The sequence below is a fragment of the Rattus rattus genome, chromosome 4 (assembly GCF_011064425.1).
Source record: "Rattus rattus isolate New Zealand chromosome 4, Rrattus_CSIRO_v1, whole genome shotgun sequence".
Taxonomy (NCBI): Eukaryota; Metazoa; Chordata; class Mammalia; order Rodentia; family Muridae; genus Rattus; species Rattus rattus.
The window spans coordinates 1710353-1729007 of NC_046157.1; the positions used below are offsets into that span (position 1 = coordinate 1710353).

The 18655-nt window shown below is 40.5% G+C and overlaps 1 protein-coding gene across 1 annotated transcript in view; it reads right to left on the reverse strand.

The window, feature by feature from the left end:
* The window catches only part of Fgd4 (FYVE, RhoGEF and PH domain containing 4), a 134737-nt gene that overhangs the window by 46532 nt on the left and 69550 nt on the right, over positions 1-18655 (reverse strand). The window contains exon 3 of the mRNA XM_032899826.1: positions 9984-10167. Within this exon, the coding sequence (XP_032755717.1) occupies positions 9984-10167 (184 nt within the window). The remainder of the gene's footprint in view (positions 1-9983; positions 10168-18655) is intronic.

Sequence of the window (18655 nt, forward strand, 5' to 3'; positions counted from 1 at the left end):
ATGTTTATTTATTCATTTATTTAAGATTTATATTTTATTATATGTGAGTACACTGTCACTATCTTCAGACTCACCAGACTCATCAGATCCCACTACAGATGGTTGTGAGCCACCATGTGGTTGCTGGGATTTGAACTCAGGACCTCTGGAAGAGTAGTCAGTGCTCTAACCACTGAGCCATCTCTCCAGCTCCAAGATCTTTATTTCTTAATCATTTTTAAAACAAGCATGAGTTCCTAGCTTATAAACAGGCTATAAAACCAAGTTGGTTTTATTTGGAAAGTAGGAACATTATGTATATTATACATGCTGTAGCAGCTGCCAGTGCATTGCTAAGGGTTTTCTTTAATACTGCTCTCGATCTCTTCAATCTTGTCCTCACAAATCAGATCCTCATACATGCAAGACTTCCCTCATATCTCCAGGACATCAGCAAGAATCTGCCTTCTCCAGCTGTTCCGTCTCCCGCCTCCTGGGACCACCTTTCTTACTGTGGTCTTACACATTCCTGTAGTTCTCTGGTTCTGTGCATGTCAGGGTCAGTAGCCCTGCTCTCCTCTGCCAGCACAATCTTCCCCAGTACATTGGTGGAGTGCATTCCCCTCTGTCATTTGGGCCTTTAGAGAGGCTTTGCATGGTTGGTCTATTTAAGCAGCATACTCTACCACTTCCTCTAATCTTTTATTTATCTTTTTTTTAATTGGGTATTTCTTATTTACATTTCAAATATTACTCACTCTCCCGGATTCCTGTCCACAAACCCCCTAAACCCTACCCTTCCCCTTCTATAAAAGTGTTCCCCTCCCCATCCAGCCCCCTTACCCTCCCCAAACACTGACAATCGCCTACACTGGGGGTTTAACCTTGGCAGGGTCAAGGGCTTCTTGTTCCATTGGTGACCAGCAAGGCCATCCTTTGCTACATATGCAGCTGGAGCCATGGGTCAGTCTATGTATACTCTTTGGATAGTGGTTTAGTCCCTGCAAGCTCTGGTTGGTTGGTATTGTTCTTATGGGGTTGCAAGCCCCTTCAGCTCCTTCAATCCTTTCTCTAACTTCTTCAATGGGGACCCCACTCTCAGTTCAATGGTTTGATGCTAGCATTCACCTCTGTATTTGACATATTCTGGCTGTGTCTCTCAGGAGAGATCTATATCTGGTTCCTGTCAGCCTGCACTTCTTAGCTTCATCCATGTTATCTAGTTTGGTTGCTGTACATATATGGGCCACATGTGGGGCAGGCTCTGAATGGCCATTCCTTCAGCCTCTGCTCTAAACTTTGCCTCCATATCCCCTACTATGGATATTGGTGTTCCCCCTTTTTAAGGAGTGAAGCATCCGCATTATGGTCATCCTTCTTGAGTTTCATGTAGTCCCTGGATTGCATCTTGGATAATTCCAGCTTTGGGGCCAATATCCATTTATCAATGAGTGCATACCATGTGTGTTTTTCTGTGATTGGGTTATCTCACTCAGGATGATATTTTCTAGTTCCATCCATTTGCCTATGAATTTCATGAAGTCATTATTTTTGAAAGCTGAGTAGCAATCCATTATGTAGATGTATCACATTTTTGAATCCATTCCTCTGTTGAAGGGCATCTGGGTTCTTTCCAGCTTAAGGCTATTATAAATAAGGCTGCTATGAACATAGCAGAGTATGTGTCTTTGTTATATGTTGGAGCATCTTTTGGGTATACGCCCAGGATTGGTATAGCTGGGTCCTCAGGTAGGGCAATGTCCAATTTTCTGAGGAACCTCCAGACTGATTCTCAAAGAAATTGTACCAGTCTGCAATCCCACCAACAATGGAGGAGTGTTCCTCTTTCTCCACATCCTCACCAACATCTGCTGTCGCCTGAGTATTTTATCTTAGCCATTCTGACTGGTGTGGGGTGGAATCTCAGGGTTCTTTTGATTTGCATTTCCCTGATGATTAAGGATGTTGAACATTTCTTTTGGTGCTTCTCAGCCATTTGATATTCTTCAGCTGTGAATTATTTGTTTAGCTCTGAACCCCATTTTTTAATAGGGTATTTGGCTCTCAGGAGTCTAACTTCTTGAGTTCTTTGCATATTTTGGATATTAGCCATCTATCGGATATAGAATTGGTAAAGATCTTTTCCTAATCTGTTGGTTGCCATTTTGTCCCAATTACACTGTCCTTTGCCTTTGCTTTGCAATGATATGAGGTAGCATTTGTCCATTCTTTTTTTTTTTTTTAAATTTATTCATTTATTATATGTAAGTACACTGTAGCTGTCTTCAGACACACCAGAAGAGGGCATCAGATCTCTTTACAGATGGTTGTGAGCCACCATGTGGTTACTGGGAATTGAACTCAGGACCTCTGGAAGAGCAGTCGGGTGCTCTTAACTGCTGAGCCATCTCTCCAGCCCGCATTTGTCTATTCTTGATCTTAGAGCATAAGCCAATGGTGTTCTGTTCAGGAAATTTTCCCCAGTGCCCATGTGTTCAAGATTCTTCCCCACTTTTTCTTTTATTAGTTTGAGTATACCTGGTTTGATGTGGAGGTCCTTGAATCACTTGGACTTGAGCTTTGTACAGGATGATAAGAATAGATTGATTTGCATTCTTCTACATGCTGACCTCCAGTTGAACCAGCACCATTTGTTGAAAATGCTATCTTAATTTCCATTGGATGGTTTTAGCTCCTTTGCCAAAGATCAAGTGACCATAGGTGTGTGGGTTCATTTCTGGGTCTTCAATTCTATTCCACTGATCTATCTGCCTGTCTCTGTACCAATACCATAAAATTTTTATCACTATTGTTCTGTAATAGTGTTTGAGGTCAGGGATGGTGATTACCCCAGAAGTTCTTTTATTGTTGAGAATAGTTTGAGCTATCCTGGGTTTTTTGTTATTCCAAATGAATTTGCAAATTGTTCCTTCTAACTCTATGAAGAATTGAATTGAAAATTTGATGGGGATTGAATTGAATCTGTAGATTGCTTTTGGTAAAATGGCTATGTTTACTATACTAATCCTGCCAGTCCACGAGCATGGGAGGTCTTTCCATCTTCTGAGGTCTTCTTCAATTTCTTTCTTCAGAGACTTGAAGTTCTTGTCATACAGATCTTTCACTTGCTTGGTTTTTAAAGTCATACCTGAGTATTTTATATTATTTGGGACTATTATGAAGGGTGTTGTTTCCCTAATTTCTTTCTCAGCCTGTTTATCCTTTGAGTAGTGGAAGGCTACTGATTTGTTTGAGTTAATTTTATACCCAGACATTCTGCTGAAGTTGTTTATCAAGCTTAGTAGTTCTCTGGTAGAACTTATGGGGTAACTTAAGTATACTATCATATCATCTGCAAATAGTGATATTTTGACTTCTTCCTTTCCAATTTGTATCCTTTTGACCTCCTTTTGTTGTCCGATTGCTCTGGCTAGGACTTCAAGAACTATATTGAATAAGTAGGGAGAGAGTGGGCAGCTTTATCTAGTCCCTGATTTTAGTGGGACGGCTTCAAGTTTCTGTCCATTTAGTTTGATGTTAGTTACTGGTTTGCTGTATATTGTTTTTACTATGTTTAGGTATGGGCCTTGAAGGCCTGTTATTTCCAGGACTTTTATCATGAAGGGGTGTTGAATTTTGTCAAATGCTTTCTCAGCACCTAATGAAATGATCATGTGATTTTTTTCTTTGCGTTTGTTTATATAGTGGATTATGTTGATGGATTTCCATATATTGAACCATCCCTGCATCCCTTGGATGAAGCCTACTTGATCATGATGGATGACTGTTTTGATATGTTCTTGGATTGAGTTTGCCAGAATTTTATTGAGTATTTTTGTGTCAATGTTCATAAGGGAAATAGGTCGGAAGTTCTCTTTCTTTGTTGGGTCTTTGTATGGTTTAGGTATAAGAGTAATTGTGGCTTCATAGAAGGATAGAATTCTGCACTAAACCCATCTGATGGTCCTAGGCTCTTTTTGGTTGGGAGACTTTTAATAACTACTTCTATTTCTTTAGGAGTTATGGGGTTGTTTAGGTGGGTTTATCTGTTCCTGATTTAATTTGATTCCTGGCATTTGTCTAGAAAATTGTCCATTTCCTCCAGATTTTCCAGTTTTGTTGAATATAGACTTTTGTAGTAGGATATGATGATTTTTTTTAATTTCCTCAGATTCTGTTGTTATGTCTTCCTTTTCATTTCTCATTTTGTTAATTTGGAAACACTCTCTTTGCCCTCTGATTAGCTTAGTTAAGGGTTTATCTATTGTTGATATTCTCAAAGAACCAGCTCTTGGTTTTGTTGATTATTTGTATAGTCCTTTTTGTTTCTATTTGAGTTTGATTATTTCCTGCCTTCTACTTCTCTTACTTCTCTTCAGTGTATTTGCTTCATTTTGTTCTAGAACTTTTAGGTATGCTGTCAAGCTGCTGATGTATGCTCTCTTCTGTTTTTTTTTTTTTTTTTTTTTTTTTTGGCACTCAGAACTATGATATGAGTTTTCCTTCTAGCACAGCTTTCATTGTGTCCCGTAAGTTTGGGTATGTTGTACCTTCATTTTCATTAAATTCTTAAGAAGTCTTTAATTTTTCTCTCTCTATTTCTTCCTTGACTAGGTTATCATTGAGTAGAGCACTGTTCAACTTCCATGTATATGCATATGTGGGCATTCTTTCCTTATTGTTGTTATTGAAGACCAGCCTTAGTTCGTGGTGGTCTGATAGGATGCATGGGACTATTTCTACCTTCCTCTATCTGTTGAGGTCTGTTATGTGACCGATTATATACTCAGTTTTGGAACAGGTACCATGAAGTGCTGAGAAGAAGGTATATCCTTTTGTTTTAGTGTGGAATGTTCTATAAATATCTGTTAAGTCCAGTTGGTTCATAACTTCTGTTAGTTTCTCCATGTCTCTGTTACTCTCTGTTTCCATGATCTGTCCAGTGATGAGAGTGGGGTGTTGAAATCTCCTACTGTTATCATGTGAGGTGCAATGTGTGCTTTGAGCTTTAGTAACATTTCTTTTATGAATGTAGGTGCCCTTGCATTTGGAGCATAGATATTTAGGATTGAGAGTTCATCTTGGTAGATTTTTCCTTTGATGAATATGAAGTGTCCTTCCTTATCTTTTTTGATGACTTTTAGTTGAAAGTCAATTTTATTCAATATTAGAATGGCTATCATATTATCTACTCCAGCTTGTTTCTGTGGACCATTTGCTTGGAAAGTTGTTTTCCAGCCTTTTACTCTGAGGTAGTGTCTTTCTTTGTCTCTGAGGTGTGTTTCCTGTATGCAGCAAAATGCTGGGTCCTCTTTATGTATCCAGTCTGTTAGTCTATGTCTTTTCATTGGGGAATTGAGTCAATTGATGTTGAGAGATATTAAGGAATAGTGATTGTTGCTTCCTATTATTTTCGTGTTTAGAGGTGGGATTATGTTTGTGTGTTTCTCTTCTTTTGGTTTTGTTACAAGGAGATTACCTTTTTGCTTTTTCTAGGGTGTAGTTTCCCTCCTTGTGTTGGAGTTTTCCATCTATTATCCTTTGAAGGGCTGGGTTTGTAGAAAGATATTGTGTAAATTTGGGTTTATCATGGAATATTTTGGTTTCTCCATCCATGTTAATTGAGAGTTTTGCTGGATATAGTAGCCTGGGCTGGCATTTGTGTTCTCTTAGGGTCTGTATGACATCTGTCCAGGGTCTTCTGGCTTTCATAGTTTCTGTTGAGAAGTCTGGTATTATTCTGATAAGTCTGCCTTTATGTGTTACTTGACCTTTTTCCCTTACTGCTTTTAATATTCTTTCTTTGTTTTGTGCATTTGGTGTTTTGACTACTACGTGACAGGAGGAATTTCTTTTCTGGTCCAATCTATTTGGAGTTCTGTAGGCTTCTTGAATGTTTATGGGCATCTCATCCTTTAGGTTAGGGAAGTTTTTTTCTATAATTTTGTTGAATATATTTACTGGCCTTTTAAGTTAGGAGTCTTCACTCTCTTCTGTACCTATTATCCTTAGGTTTGATCTTCTCATTGTGTCCTGGATTTCCTGTACGTTTTGGGCTAGGAGGTTTTTGCATTTTATATTATTTTTGATGGTTGTGTAGATATTTTCTATGGTATCTTTTGTTCCTGAGATTCTCTCTTCTCTATCTGTATTCTGTTGGTGATGCTTGTATCTACGGCTCCTGACCTCTTTCGTAGGTTTTCTATCTCCAGTGTTGTCTCCCTTTGTGCTTTCTTCATTGTTTCTATTTCCATTTTTTAACTCCTGGATGGTTTTGTTCAATTCCTTCTCCTGGTTGGTTGTGTTTTTCTGTAATTTTTTTTAAAGGGATTTTTGTGTTTCCTCTTTAAGGGCTTCTCCTTGTTTACTTGTGTTGTTCTGTATTTCCTAAAGGGAGTTATTTATTACCTTCTTAAAGTCCTCCATCATCATGATAAAATATGAGTTTAAATTTAAATCTCGCTTTTCCGGTGTGCTTGGATACCCAGTGTTTGCTTTGGTGGGAGAACTGGGCTCTGAAGATGCCAGGTAGTCTTGGTTTCTGTTGCTTAGGTTCCTGAGCTTGCTTCTTGCCATCAGATTGTGTCTGGTGTTATCTTGCCTTGCTGTTTCTGATGGTGGCTTGACCGTCCTGTAGGCCTGTGTATCAGCACTCCTGTAGAACTGTTTTCCTGTTTTCTTTCAGCTGGTTCTGGGAACAGAGGGTTCTGCTCTCAGGTGTATAGTAGCTCCTGGTAGCCGACTTTCAGTTCTCGGGGAGGGCAGCAACCGGAATGGTCCTGTCCCCTACCGCTCCTAAGTTCGTGTGTGCAGGGGCCACAGATGGCACTAGGTATTTGCCTCTTGAGTCGGGAATGTGTGCAGAGGGTCATCTCTTCTGATTTCTGTTGAGTTTCCATACCTCTGAGGGTCTAGCTCCCCACAACCTCCACGAGATTTGGGTGCAGGGAGCTGTTTGACTTGTTTAGTTCAGTTCTAGGCGCAGACCTGGACCGAGGGCTCCTGCAGCTGACTGCTCCCATATTCCTGTGTCCAGAGGCACTATGCATTTTCCTCTTGAGCCTGTGGTCTCAGGATTGTCCACACTTCTGGGTGTTTACTGTTGATATTCTATGTAGTCTTGATAGTACTAACAGGACAATAGAACCTCACTCCCAGTACATAATTATGTTCCTATGGAAATATTTGTATATTAGTTTAACCAATTATTTCAGGTTGAGGGAGAGAATATAAAACTCAAAGCTATAGTCTGAAAATTTCTATGATGTAAATAAGAGGAAATTAAAACAGACTAGGATTCTATAAGATAGTGTCTTTTACTCCTAAAACTTAACTGGATATGTGTGAAGAGCTCAACAGATGTACAATGGACCACTGATTATTGTGACGATCCTGTGGCAATCAAACATCAGACAACATTTATTAAGTCTGCACTAAGTGCCTAGAAATTACTAAGTCTTTTTACACTGTTGTTGTGGTTTTTTTTTTAAATTATTAATTTTTATTTATATTAGTACAATGTAGCTGTCTTCAGACACACCAGAAGAGGGCACTAGATGTCATTACAGCCTTCAAGCCACAAAGTCCACTTCTAAATTTCATCACCATCTTTGTCCCATTTAGATAGAACAAGGAACAGGTAAATAAACTGAAAAAAGAGGGGACAAAATCCAACAGTGATTACCTTCTCCAGCACAGGCAGAACTCTGGGTGACAAGGAGAGAAGTGGGCTAAGGCAAGACACTTTAGGAAATACTGAAACACCTTCCTTCATCCTGCCCCATGCTGCCCCATCCCTCCTGTTACTGCTATTGTGAAGTGAAGGATGGGAAAGAGACAGAAAGAAACAGTAGCAACAGAGTAACCTGATCCTAACCTGATAGCACTCCGTCTGCCAGCTCAGAAATGAGCTGTTCTATCCCAGGCATTAGAGTGTTCAGACACGGCTAATAATTTACACAGGTCCCCATGATGACTAAAAAATAATATGTAGCCAGGCACCCCGTAAGGGTCACTGACCTATTGCTCTGGAACACCTGGGAGATCACAGTGGCTAGCAGGTGCGATAAGAACAGGACAATGAGCTGTGAGGTTTTAACAGCTGCCCTTGCTTCTACAAAACCTGCTTATCACTGTGGGAAAGGATGGAGTGGTTTTTTTATTACTTTACCGAGGGAAGATAAGAAACAATGAGGGAAGTAGAGCAATTTTCCCGCCCAACTGTGGATTCCAGGGATAGTTGGAATACACACCTTTGATTTAGCCCAGTGGTAGGCACTTGCCTAGCAAACACAAGGCCCTGGGTTCAGTCCCCAACCCCGGAAAAAAAAAAAAAAAAGAAAAAAACAAAACAAAACAAAAAAACCCACCTTAACCACACACACCCCCTTTTCCATAGGACATGCTGTTTGAATCTAAGGTTGCCATTGTTCTGCAAGCAGTAAAAAGAACTTCATTTAATCTAAGTTTGATTGAGTCTAAGTCTTTGATCTTTCTGAGTGGATTTGAACACCACAACCCTGGTACTGCCTGGATGACAGCAGACCAATATTGTTGCTCTTACAATGGATTCCACTACAAGCAGAATCCTTGCAAACCCTTGTCCAAAGAAGAACCAGGAATTATAGCACATCCTTCCTCACATTAAGCACAAAACCGTACACATTTCACCTGGAGAGTAAACAATTTGCACTTGGGCCACAAAACTAATCAGGGTTGGAGACCTCGGCCTTTGGACTATGGACTCCTTTGAGACCTTCCCAGGAAGGCCCTGACATGGCAACAGTGAGAGCAGGTTCAGGCTCCCCCTCCTATGCTCTCAGGGCAATGGCTTTAGAATCTGTAAACTGGAAGGGTCTCTTTTCTGTTTTTGAATCAATCAACTCTGAGAAGAAAAAACCTGAATGAAATTTAGTCATTGCTTTAAATATTGCTATAATCTCAGCCCCAAAAGGCATTACGAATTCCCTTCAGAGGCCTTTGAGGATTTACAGAAGATCACATAGGTGCTCAGGAACGAAATACTGCTTTTAAACAAGTTTCTCCAAAATTTGCAACTGTATTATAGTAAGTATAATATTTTGTCCGTATATTACATTTTAGTTTCTTGTTTTGTTTTTAAGGAGTCTTACAATCCGGCTCAGGCTCACCTCAAACTCTTGAACCCCTGTTTCAGTATTTCAGTATTGTGATTATATGCTTGTGTCCTCCCCCCTCACCCCCGGCTGGTTTATCCTTACATTTTGAATTTTGAATGAGGACATTGTAGTTTTGTGCTTGCTCATGCTTCCCAAGACATCCCTGAAATATTCCGGAGCTAAGGTGTCATTACGTATATAAGAATAAAATTTAAAAGTTTGTAGTGACACACATAAAACACCCATAGATATAAAACAGTAAAAGGAATAATTCTTAAAAACATTTATGTAATGGGAAATTGTCTGTTAATATTACATTGGAATGAGTGAAAATGTTTGGCTTTATGTGTAGTTAAGTAAAATTATATACATTTTGTATAGATTTCTAGTGACATTCTAAGATAAAACAATTTAGATAACATAAGTAAAAAAAGTAACTTATGAGTTTTGTAGTAACAGTATCTCTTTGTAACTTACCATGAGGTAATATCAGGAAGAGAGAAACAGACTGAACTGTTACAGTGGCCTCTCATTGCATGAAAAGGGTCAGAGATGCTAGAGAGGCACAGGAGGTGAGAATCCACAGCAGTCAGGTCCTCAGAGAGTGAGGAAAATGGAGACAGAGCTGGCATGTGGCCTTCTTGCCAAGCCTAATGTCCTGAATAGCAGCGGCATGACGACAGCAGTAACCCAGACTGACACACCCATACACATAGGGAAGATGAGACTCAGACTATCCACACACAGCAAATGTTAATGCATACTAGGGCAAGACCAAGTAATTTAGCTTTAAAATGTAACTGTAGGAAACTATGACTTTCAAAAACCCTCCTTCTCCCGCCTTCTCCCATACACATTAACTCTTACCTGCCTCCTTCAAAGTGACTGATGAGATCCGACACCTTACTATGTTTCCCTTTTGAGGCACACGAAGTAGGGGCTGGATTAGACTCCTCCATCCTTGGCTTTGTGCTAGGTAAAGCTTTATGCCTGGGGACTTGGGGTCTAAAGGATGAAGATGAATTCTGCAGATGTAATGGTTTTGGAGGCACTGTAGAAAAAGAAAAGAATTCAATATTTCACTGTTTTTCTCTGTAACAATGAAGATTCTGGTACCCTAGGTGCAAAAATCTTTACCATTAGTTAGCTATTGCAAGGGAGTCTGTCAAACTGGAACTGTCCTAACCAAGGAGAACTTTATTTAGCTCTTGCTATTTTTCCAGATCTCATTGAAATTATATAATTTCAATGTGTGTGAGTGTGTGTCTGTGTGTGTGTGTGTGTGTGCGTGTGTGTGTGTGTGTGTGTGTGAGAGTGAGAGAGAGAGAGAATTACAACCAGAATTTTAGCTGGGCGTGGTGCTTCTGCCAACTTCAATGCCAGCATTTAGGTGACAGGGGTAGGGGTATCTCTGTGAGCTCCAATTCAACTTGGTCTACATATAGAGTTTCACTTTCTGGCCAGCCAGGGCTATGTACTGAGATGCTGTCTAAACCAAAACCAAACATAAACTAAGATCTTATACTTTAGCCCAAAGCTCTGTGTTCGAAGAAAGTAATAGCATCAGAACCAAAGAAATAATCTCAAACTACAGAATGAAATTTCTCTTTGTGGTCACATTTACTGCTTCAGGAAACTCGGTGAGCTTTAGGTCTTGTGTTTTAGCTTCCAGGATTCATTATATTCCTTCCCTGCAGCCTTGGTGTTCTGTGAACATTTACAGAGGAGTACTATCTTCTTTCTAACTCTTCCCCATTGAGAACTTTTTCACGCATCAATGCTTTCTGAGGATGTATCTGAGGATGATTCCCATGCACCTCCACTCCCACCTTTCATCACTGCTGACCTCTTATCAGAAGGAGAGGTACAGGGTGTCAGCATTTCTAAATGTTTTCTGCATCCCTCCTTAGCATCTTAGCAACTCTACTGCATTATTACCCAAACTTAATCTACTAGGTTTTCATAAACTAGCTTACCCACATATACTCTTGTTTCTATTATTGTTCACATCATTCAATCTGACATAACTTTTCAAATGTATGATGAACATGAGCTCTGTGTGAAATAATGCTGTATGCATGTGAACATAAGCACTGCACTCACAGAAATACAACCCATTAGATCAGTGGTTCTCAATCTTCCTAATGCTGCAACTGTTAATATAGTTCTTCATATTCTGATGACCATCAACAGTAAACTTCTTTTGCTACTTTACAACTGTAATTTTGCTAGTTATGAATTATAATGTAAATATCTGATATGCAGGATATTTGATATGTGACTCCTGTGCCAGGGTTGTTTGACATCTCCAGGGATTGAGACCCATAGATTGAGAACCACTGCACTAGGAGAAATGCCTTCCTTTTAACAATACTCTTTCATATAAAAGCATTTATGCCTATAAACTATATATCAAAGACTCTTTTTATTGTCCACAGTCACTACTCTAAGACTCTTTAATATCTTTCATATTCACCACTTCCATTCAAACTCTTGATCCAAAAGAACAATACAGACAAAAGGCTCCTAGTACATGGGTGTGTTATGTGGCTACCAAATATTCCACAAGCAAATTTTATTATCAGTCACATTGACTTTTGCTAAGAACAATAACTCCAATTAATTGTTACTATATTAAAAAATTGAGGAAACCCAAGGTTAGAGTATAAGTAGAATCAATTGCTAATGTCTGCCTTGAATGCAAAATGGGAAAACAGATCTTGGTATACCCAGAGTCCAAGACACCTCTGGTTCTTCTGCCCTGCCCCTTTCAGCCATCCCTTCTATCTTTCATCATCCTTTCATCTCCCTTCTTTATGATTCTCCACCAACCCACAGGACAACTCTCTATTTGGAACCCACAGCTGAGACCCAGACAGGTGACTTTTCTTCATCCCCCAACCCTTTATTACAGATGCTCTAGAATTACTCTTAAATCTGTTGCTACCTGACCATATGAGCTCCTGCTCCCTGTCCACCTTCACCCTCTTGGGATAGACACAGAAATAAGGGAACCTCTAGGTCTTCCTTTCAACGGTTTGTCTCATCATTCATTTGTGACTCTCACTCTTTACCAGGGACCTCACAGCTGTCACATTTGGATAGGACCCAGAATGGGCAATAGCAACCAAAGAATACCTAACCAACAAAGGTTACACTATCTACCTACAGATATCTACACCAAAATAATCTTACAATTCAAAGATCTTAACTCCAGATACACCAAGAAAACAACAAATATGAACAACAAAAACAATACTCTTCCTGCATAAGTCAGCAATTCTATTGCAATAGGTCCTGAAAAGGCAATTTAGCTGAGACATAAGACAAGGTCTTGAAAACAGTAAAGAATGTATTCAGGGCTGGAGAGATGGCTCAGTGGTTAGGAGCACTGACTGCTCTTCCAAAGGTCCTGAGTTCAATTCCCAACAACCACATGGTGGTTCACAATTATCTGTAATGGGATCTGATGCCCTCTTCTGGTGTGTTTGAGGACAGCAACAGTATACTTATATACATAAAATAAATATTTTAAATATATGTTCAAAGATGAATAAATACCTTTATAAAGACAGTGAAAACAAAAACAGATAAAGGAAATAATCAAATAATGAAAAACTCAAGTCAGTCAGTAATGAAAAGTCATTCATTTCACTTTTATTTCACTGACAGACTGACAGACACGGAAGAGAGAATCTCAAGTCACAGGTAAGCGCCAGCAACAGACTGAGACATAGAAGAGAGAATCTCAGGTTTTGAAGATAACACAGGGAAATAGACCATCAAGTCAAGAAAGTTAATTCTACAAAAAGAAATGAAGCACAAAACATCCAGAAAGTCTGAACACTATGAGTAGAACAAACCTATGACTAATAGGATAATTATTGAAGAAAATTTGCCCAACCTAGAGAAAGAGATGCCTATAAAAGTACAAGAGGCATATAGAACACCAATAGAATCATAAAAGAAATTTCAAAGACACAATATTCAAAACACTAAATGTACAAAATGAAGTATATTAAAAGCTGCAAGGAGAAAAGACCTTGCCATGAATATAATAGTACCATTAATATAGCAGGGCCATCAATTTTCAATAGAGATTCTAAAAGCTAGAAGGATCAGGGTGGATGTTCTCAAAAGATGAAACAGAAATGGCTAAGAAACAATTAAAAAAAAGTTCAACATCCTTGGCTACTAGGGAAATGGAAATTAAAACTACTATTAGATTTCATGTTACCCCAATGAGAATGGCCAAGATCAATAAACAAATGACAGCACTTTACGGTGAAGACACAGGCTAAGGGAGCTGGTGGTGGTGCAAACTGCTCTGGTCTTTATGGAAGTCAGTGTCCAGGTTCTTGAAAAAGCTGAAACTCAATCTACCTTAATATCCAGTTACACCACTCATGGACATACACTCAACGGACTCTACAGTCTACTGCAAAGATGCTCGCTCATCCACATTAACTGCAAACAGCCTAGATGTTCATCAAGTGATGATTGGATAACGAAGATGTGGTACACTTACACAATCAAAATATATATACATTTTATAGGGAGTCACCATATAATGGGGGAGACAGTGTCCCAAGTAGATATCCACGCTATCAAATCAAATCTCTAATGTCAGATGTGGGTTATATCTTGTGTCACTTATCAAAGGGGTCCCATGGATTCCGTCCCCTAAGCATCGTAGGCTATTTTCAAGATTATTGGCTGTTGGTTATTCCTCATAGACTGATGGCAATGCTGTCAGACACAACTTACTTATGTCATCAAACATGGAGATTTGAGGTATTGCCCAAGTAGAAGCTTTACCACGACTGATTAGTGTTTATGGTACTCAAAGGTACTTTGCACTCTACTGGAGAAGAAAAGTATTGTTAGTCGGATGCAGCTACAATGCTTGTGAACTACAATAGTGATGTATCTGTAAGGTACACTGAAGCAATAGTGGCACATATGTTATGGGAGTAACCAGCCATTTTTTTTCAAAATGAAAAGAGGGTTTGTGTGTGTGTGTGTGTGTGTGTGTGTGTGTGTGTGTGTGTGTGTGAAATATGTTTTGATCATGCTTTTCCTCAACCAACTTTTGATTTGATTTAAGGCCTGTTATATCAGATGGAACCCACACCTGAAACTGCTAATGTGTCCAAGAACCCCAAACTTGATAGTTCATAGGCCTATGGGAAAACCAAACACCACTCATCTTCTAAAGGAACAGAGCAATAAAATGACTCCTAATGACATCGCTATAGATCCATAGATCAGTGCCCCTCTCGGCCATCATTATGGAAGATTTTTCTTAAAATAATTAGCACAGAGACCTACAACTGGACACTATGTGGAGAGTGGGAGCCCTTGGGACACTCAGCTTTAAGTGGGACATCTTTGTCAAACCCCTTCCTTCAAGGTTCAGGGACCTACCCACACGAAGATACGAAGTTAATGAGACAGAGACGGAAGACGACTCCAAGGAAATAGCATCTTTCAGAACAACAGAGCTGATGCGCAGAAGGGATTGTGGTGACAGCATGCAAGGATCTGCACACATTCAACCCAGACAAAATCTCAGTATGGGGATGAGGAAGTGGACACAAAGTCACCCCCCCTCTTAATCAAGAATGTATTTGTAATTGATACCTGCTGGAAGCAGGTATGTGTGCGTGCATGCGTGCATGCGTGCATGCGTGCGTGTGTGCATGTGTGTGTGTGTATGTGTGCATGTGTGTGTGTGTGCGTGTGTGTGTATGTGTGCATGTGTGTGTGTGCTTGTGTATGTGTGTGTATGTGTGTGTGCATGTGCATGTGCGTGTGCGTTCGTGCATGTGTGTGTATGCTCTTTTTTGTTTTGTTTTGGTATTTTTTAAAATCTTAGTAGGGTTTTTTTTTTTGCTTTTTATTTTTTATTTTGCCTTTTGTTTTGCTTTGTTTTTGAGAGAAAGAACATGAAGTTGGATGGGCAGGGAGATGAGAAAGATACAGGAGGAGTTGGAGGAGGAAAAGTGATAAAATATATTGTATAAAATTTTTTTAATAAAAATGGGAAAATATTTACTACCAATATTTAAAAATTATTATAATAGCAGGGATCTTACTCAATGTGTCCTGGCAGTATATGAAGTAGAATATTCTTGCAAAGAATGTCCACTTTTAAGGATTCTTTTGAGCAAAGACATTAGAGAAATATCTTGACCTTGTCCCTTTCCCCTGTGGCAGCTGTCCTCATTACAGGAGAGAAGAAGCTTCATTAATAGGAGGATAAGTCTGAGAAAAAACATATGTTAACAAACCTTATTAAACTAATCTTCATATGGGGTTGCAAACCTCTCCAGTCCTTTCTCTAACTCCTTCACTGGGGATCCCTTTCTCAGTCCAGTGGTTGGCTGTGAGCGTCTGCCTCTGTATTTGCCAGGCTCTGGCAGACTCTCTCAGGAGACCGCTCTATCAGGCTCCTGTCAGCATGCACTTCTAGGCATTTGCAGTAGTGTCTGGGTTTGATGACTGTATATGGGATGGTCCCCAGGTGGGGCAGTCTCTGGATGGCCTTTCCTTCAGTCTCTGCTCCACATTTTGTCTCGTGTTTCCTCCTGTGAGTATTTTGTTTACCCTTCTAAGATGGACACATATGTGGCCTTGTCTGGCATCAATGGGAAGAGAGGCCCTGGGTCCTGTGAAGGCTTGATGCCCCAGTGTAGGGGACTGGCAAGGTGGGGAGGAGGGAGGGAGTGGGTGGAGGTGGAGCAGGGGGAGGGGAGATGGGATAGGGCTGCCAGAGGGGAAACAAGGAAAGGAGATAATATTTGAAATGTAAATAAAGAAAATATCCAATAAAAGTAAAAAAAAAAACTTCATCTTTCTAGTTTCCCTCAGTATCCTATGGAAAAGCCCTCTAGTGTCCTATGTTTATACAAATTATTTCTCTATCTAATTTAGTATATAAAAATTCAGATCAGACAGCTTTTTGAAGTCTCCCTTTGTTGTGGTGATTCTAATATTCATATTGTTTGAAGCCAGACTAATCCAAATCTGTCTCAGAGGTTTTGATGAAAGGACAAAAGGACAAAAAGTTAGTTCTGTGTCCTTTCCCAGTGTCAAACTTGGCAAGGTCTGGACTGGGGCTGGGGCTGGGGCTGTGGCTGGGGCCAGGGCTTTGGAGATGGTAAGGGTTTGGCCCCTGGGAAACCAGCTTCCTCCCAAGGGCTGTAGTTGTCAGTGCTAACCCTAAGGCAGCTGTGTCTTAGGCGTCCTACATTCTCTTGCCAGCACTGTCTGACTTAGCTTTTTGTTGAGCATGGCCTTTCCTTCTTGCATATTAAGATGCTGTACTTCTTAGTAAGCTTTCTTGTAATAAGTCTTCAGCTTGTGAAAAACCTCCTAGTCCCAGCTACTGGTCTGTATTTAGTGATTCCAGGTCTTCCTGCTAGGGACATCAACATTCAGGGCCCTCATTTCTGTGAGTCTGGGTCACACATAAAAAAATCAAAATGTGTGCTTTTTTCCCTGTTGATCTATGCCATGTCAGTTGGAGTCTTAGGCCCAAAACAGATAGCACAGAGAAGAGGTATTCACTCCCCTAAACGTGTAGGATGAACTAGAAACTAGCACTAAATAATTGTCCTTTCTTACTTATCAATGTTCTGAAGATTAAGAATGAATAATATGCTGTCTGTGGTGGCACATACCTTTAATTCCAGAGAAAGGGAGAGGGAGAGGGGCAGAGGGGCAGAGGGGCAGAGAGGCAGAGGGGCAGAGAGGCAGAGAGGCAGAGAGGCAGAGGGGCAGAGAGGCAGAGAGGCAGAGAGGCAGAGAGGCAGAGAGGCAGAGAGGCAGAGAGGGGCAGAGGGAGGCGGAGAGAGGAGAGAGGCAGAGGCAGAGAGGCAGAGAGGCAGAGGGGCAGAGAGGGAGAGGGGCAGAGGGGCAGAGGGGCAGAGAGGGAGGCAGAGAGAGAGGCAGAGAGGCAGAGGGAGGCGGGGCAGAGAGGCAGAGAGGAAGAGAGAAAGAGAAGCAGAGAGGCAGAGAGGCAGAGAGGCAGAGAGGCAAGGCAGCAGATCTCTGTAAGTCTGAGTCTAGTCTGGTCTACATAGTTAATCTCTTTCTCCAAAAAACCCAAAAGAATGTATAATGCAATGAAAAAGAATCTTAGAATTTAGATCTAAGGAACCAAGATTTTATAAGACCAAAGAAAGTCTGTCATAAATTGTAGGCAGGAGCCTATGGCTGTCTTTTGACAAACTATTGGTGTCTCAGTTGGAGTTTCTATCACTATGATAAAACACCATGACAAAAACAACCTGTAGAAGAGAGAGTTTATCTCACAGCTTACAAGTCCATGGAAGAGCCAAGGAAGGACCTCCGCAGGACCCTGGAGGCAGGAGCTGCTGCAGGTATGCAGGGTGCTGGCCACATATCTGCTCCTCATGCTTGCTCAGCTTGCTTTCTGTAGGCAGCTAGGACCACCAGCCAGGCATTATCCACAGTGGGCTGGCCCTCCTTGTCATCGTCAATGAAGAAATGCTCTGCTGATCTAACTACAGGCTAATACTTGGAGGTGTTTTCTGTTATGATTCTTTCTTCTCAGATGGCTCTACCTTGTATCAAGTTGACATAAAAAGTCACCAGCATGATTTTTATAATAGACCATGAAAACGGACAACCCTACCATTACAACTTCTACTACTTCATTTATGTCTATGTACTTTGGATGAGACATTACTTCTAGAGACAAAAACATGACATTAATTTGTCTTTTAAAGTGAGAAAATTCAATTCTGGATTTGGTTTTGCCCTAAGTTTAGTGTGTAAAGTGGAAATTTCTGGAGACTCAGTTAGGTCATAATGACGTTTTGCCTGGACAGACAGGTGAAAAAATGCTTTGCTGAAGCAGACACAGGCCAAAGGATGTTTTGCTATAGCAAACATGTGGAAGAACACATGATGTTTACAGAGAATTTAAATACGCTCTCACAAGGCAGTGGAAGCTTAAGCACTGGTCGTTTTGCTCTGTCTGGCTAGTCTTTCCTGCTGAGACGCATGCATCCAAGGTTTGCCTTACATTGCACTGCTGAGCTTCATTCGTGGGGACGTCATAGAGAGAAACTCTCTGAAGAACTTCTGGTGAGATTCCTGTGGCTTCTTGCCCGCTTCCGTGGACTGCGGCCAACTGACCCACCCTGTGGTTTCTTCTGGATTGAACTGCCCTTGCTGATTCATGTGTGGGTGTCTGCTGAGTGAGCCGGACTGCAGCTGCTGACCTGTGTTCGGTGTTTGCTAGTGGACTGGACTGAGAACAACAAAGATTGGAATTGCCCCAAAGAACTATTTCTAAACAGGTCCACTTCCCCTGTATCCTAATAACCTTTCTTTTCCACTACCTCTGGTGGGTGGTGGGCTAGAGGGAAGGTTGAACCCTTTTTAAAGTAGGCTTTGAAAAATATATGTTCTAACTGGAAGACAGCATAGTAAAGCCAAGCAAACAGGGCAAAGCCGTTAAGGCTTTTAAAATACCAAACCTCTTTTAATCTGGTAAATTATGTAGA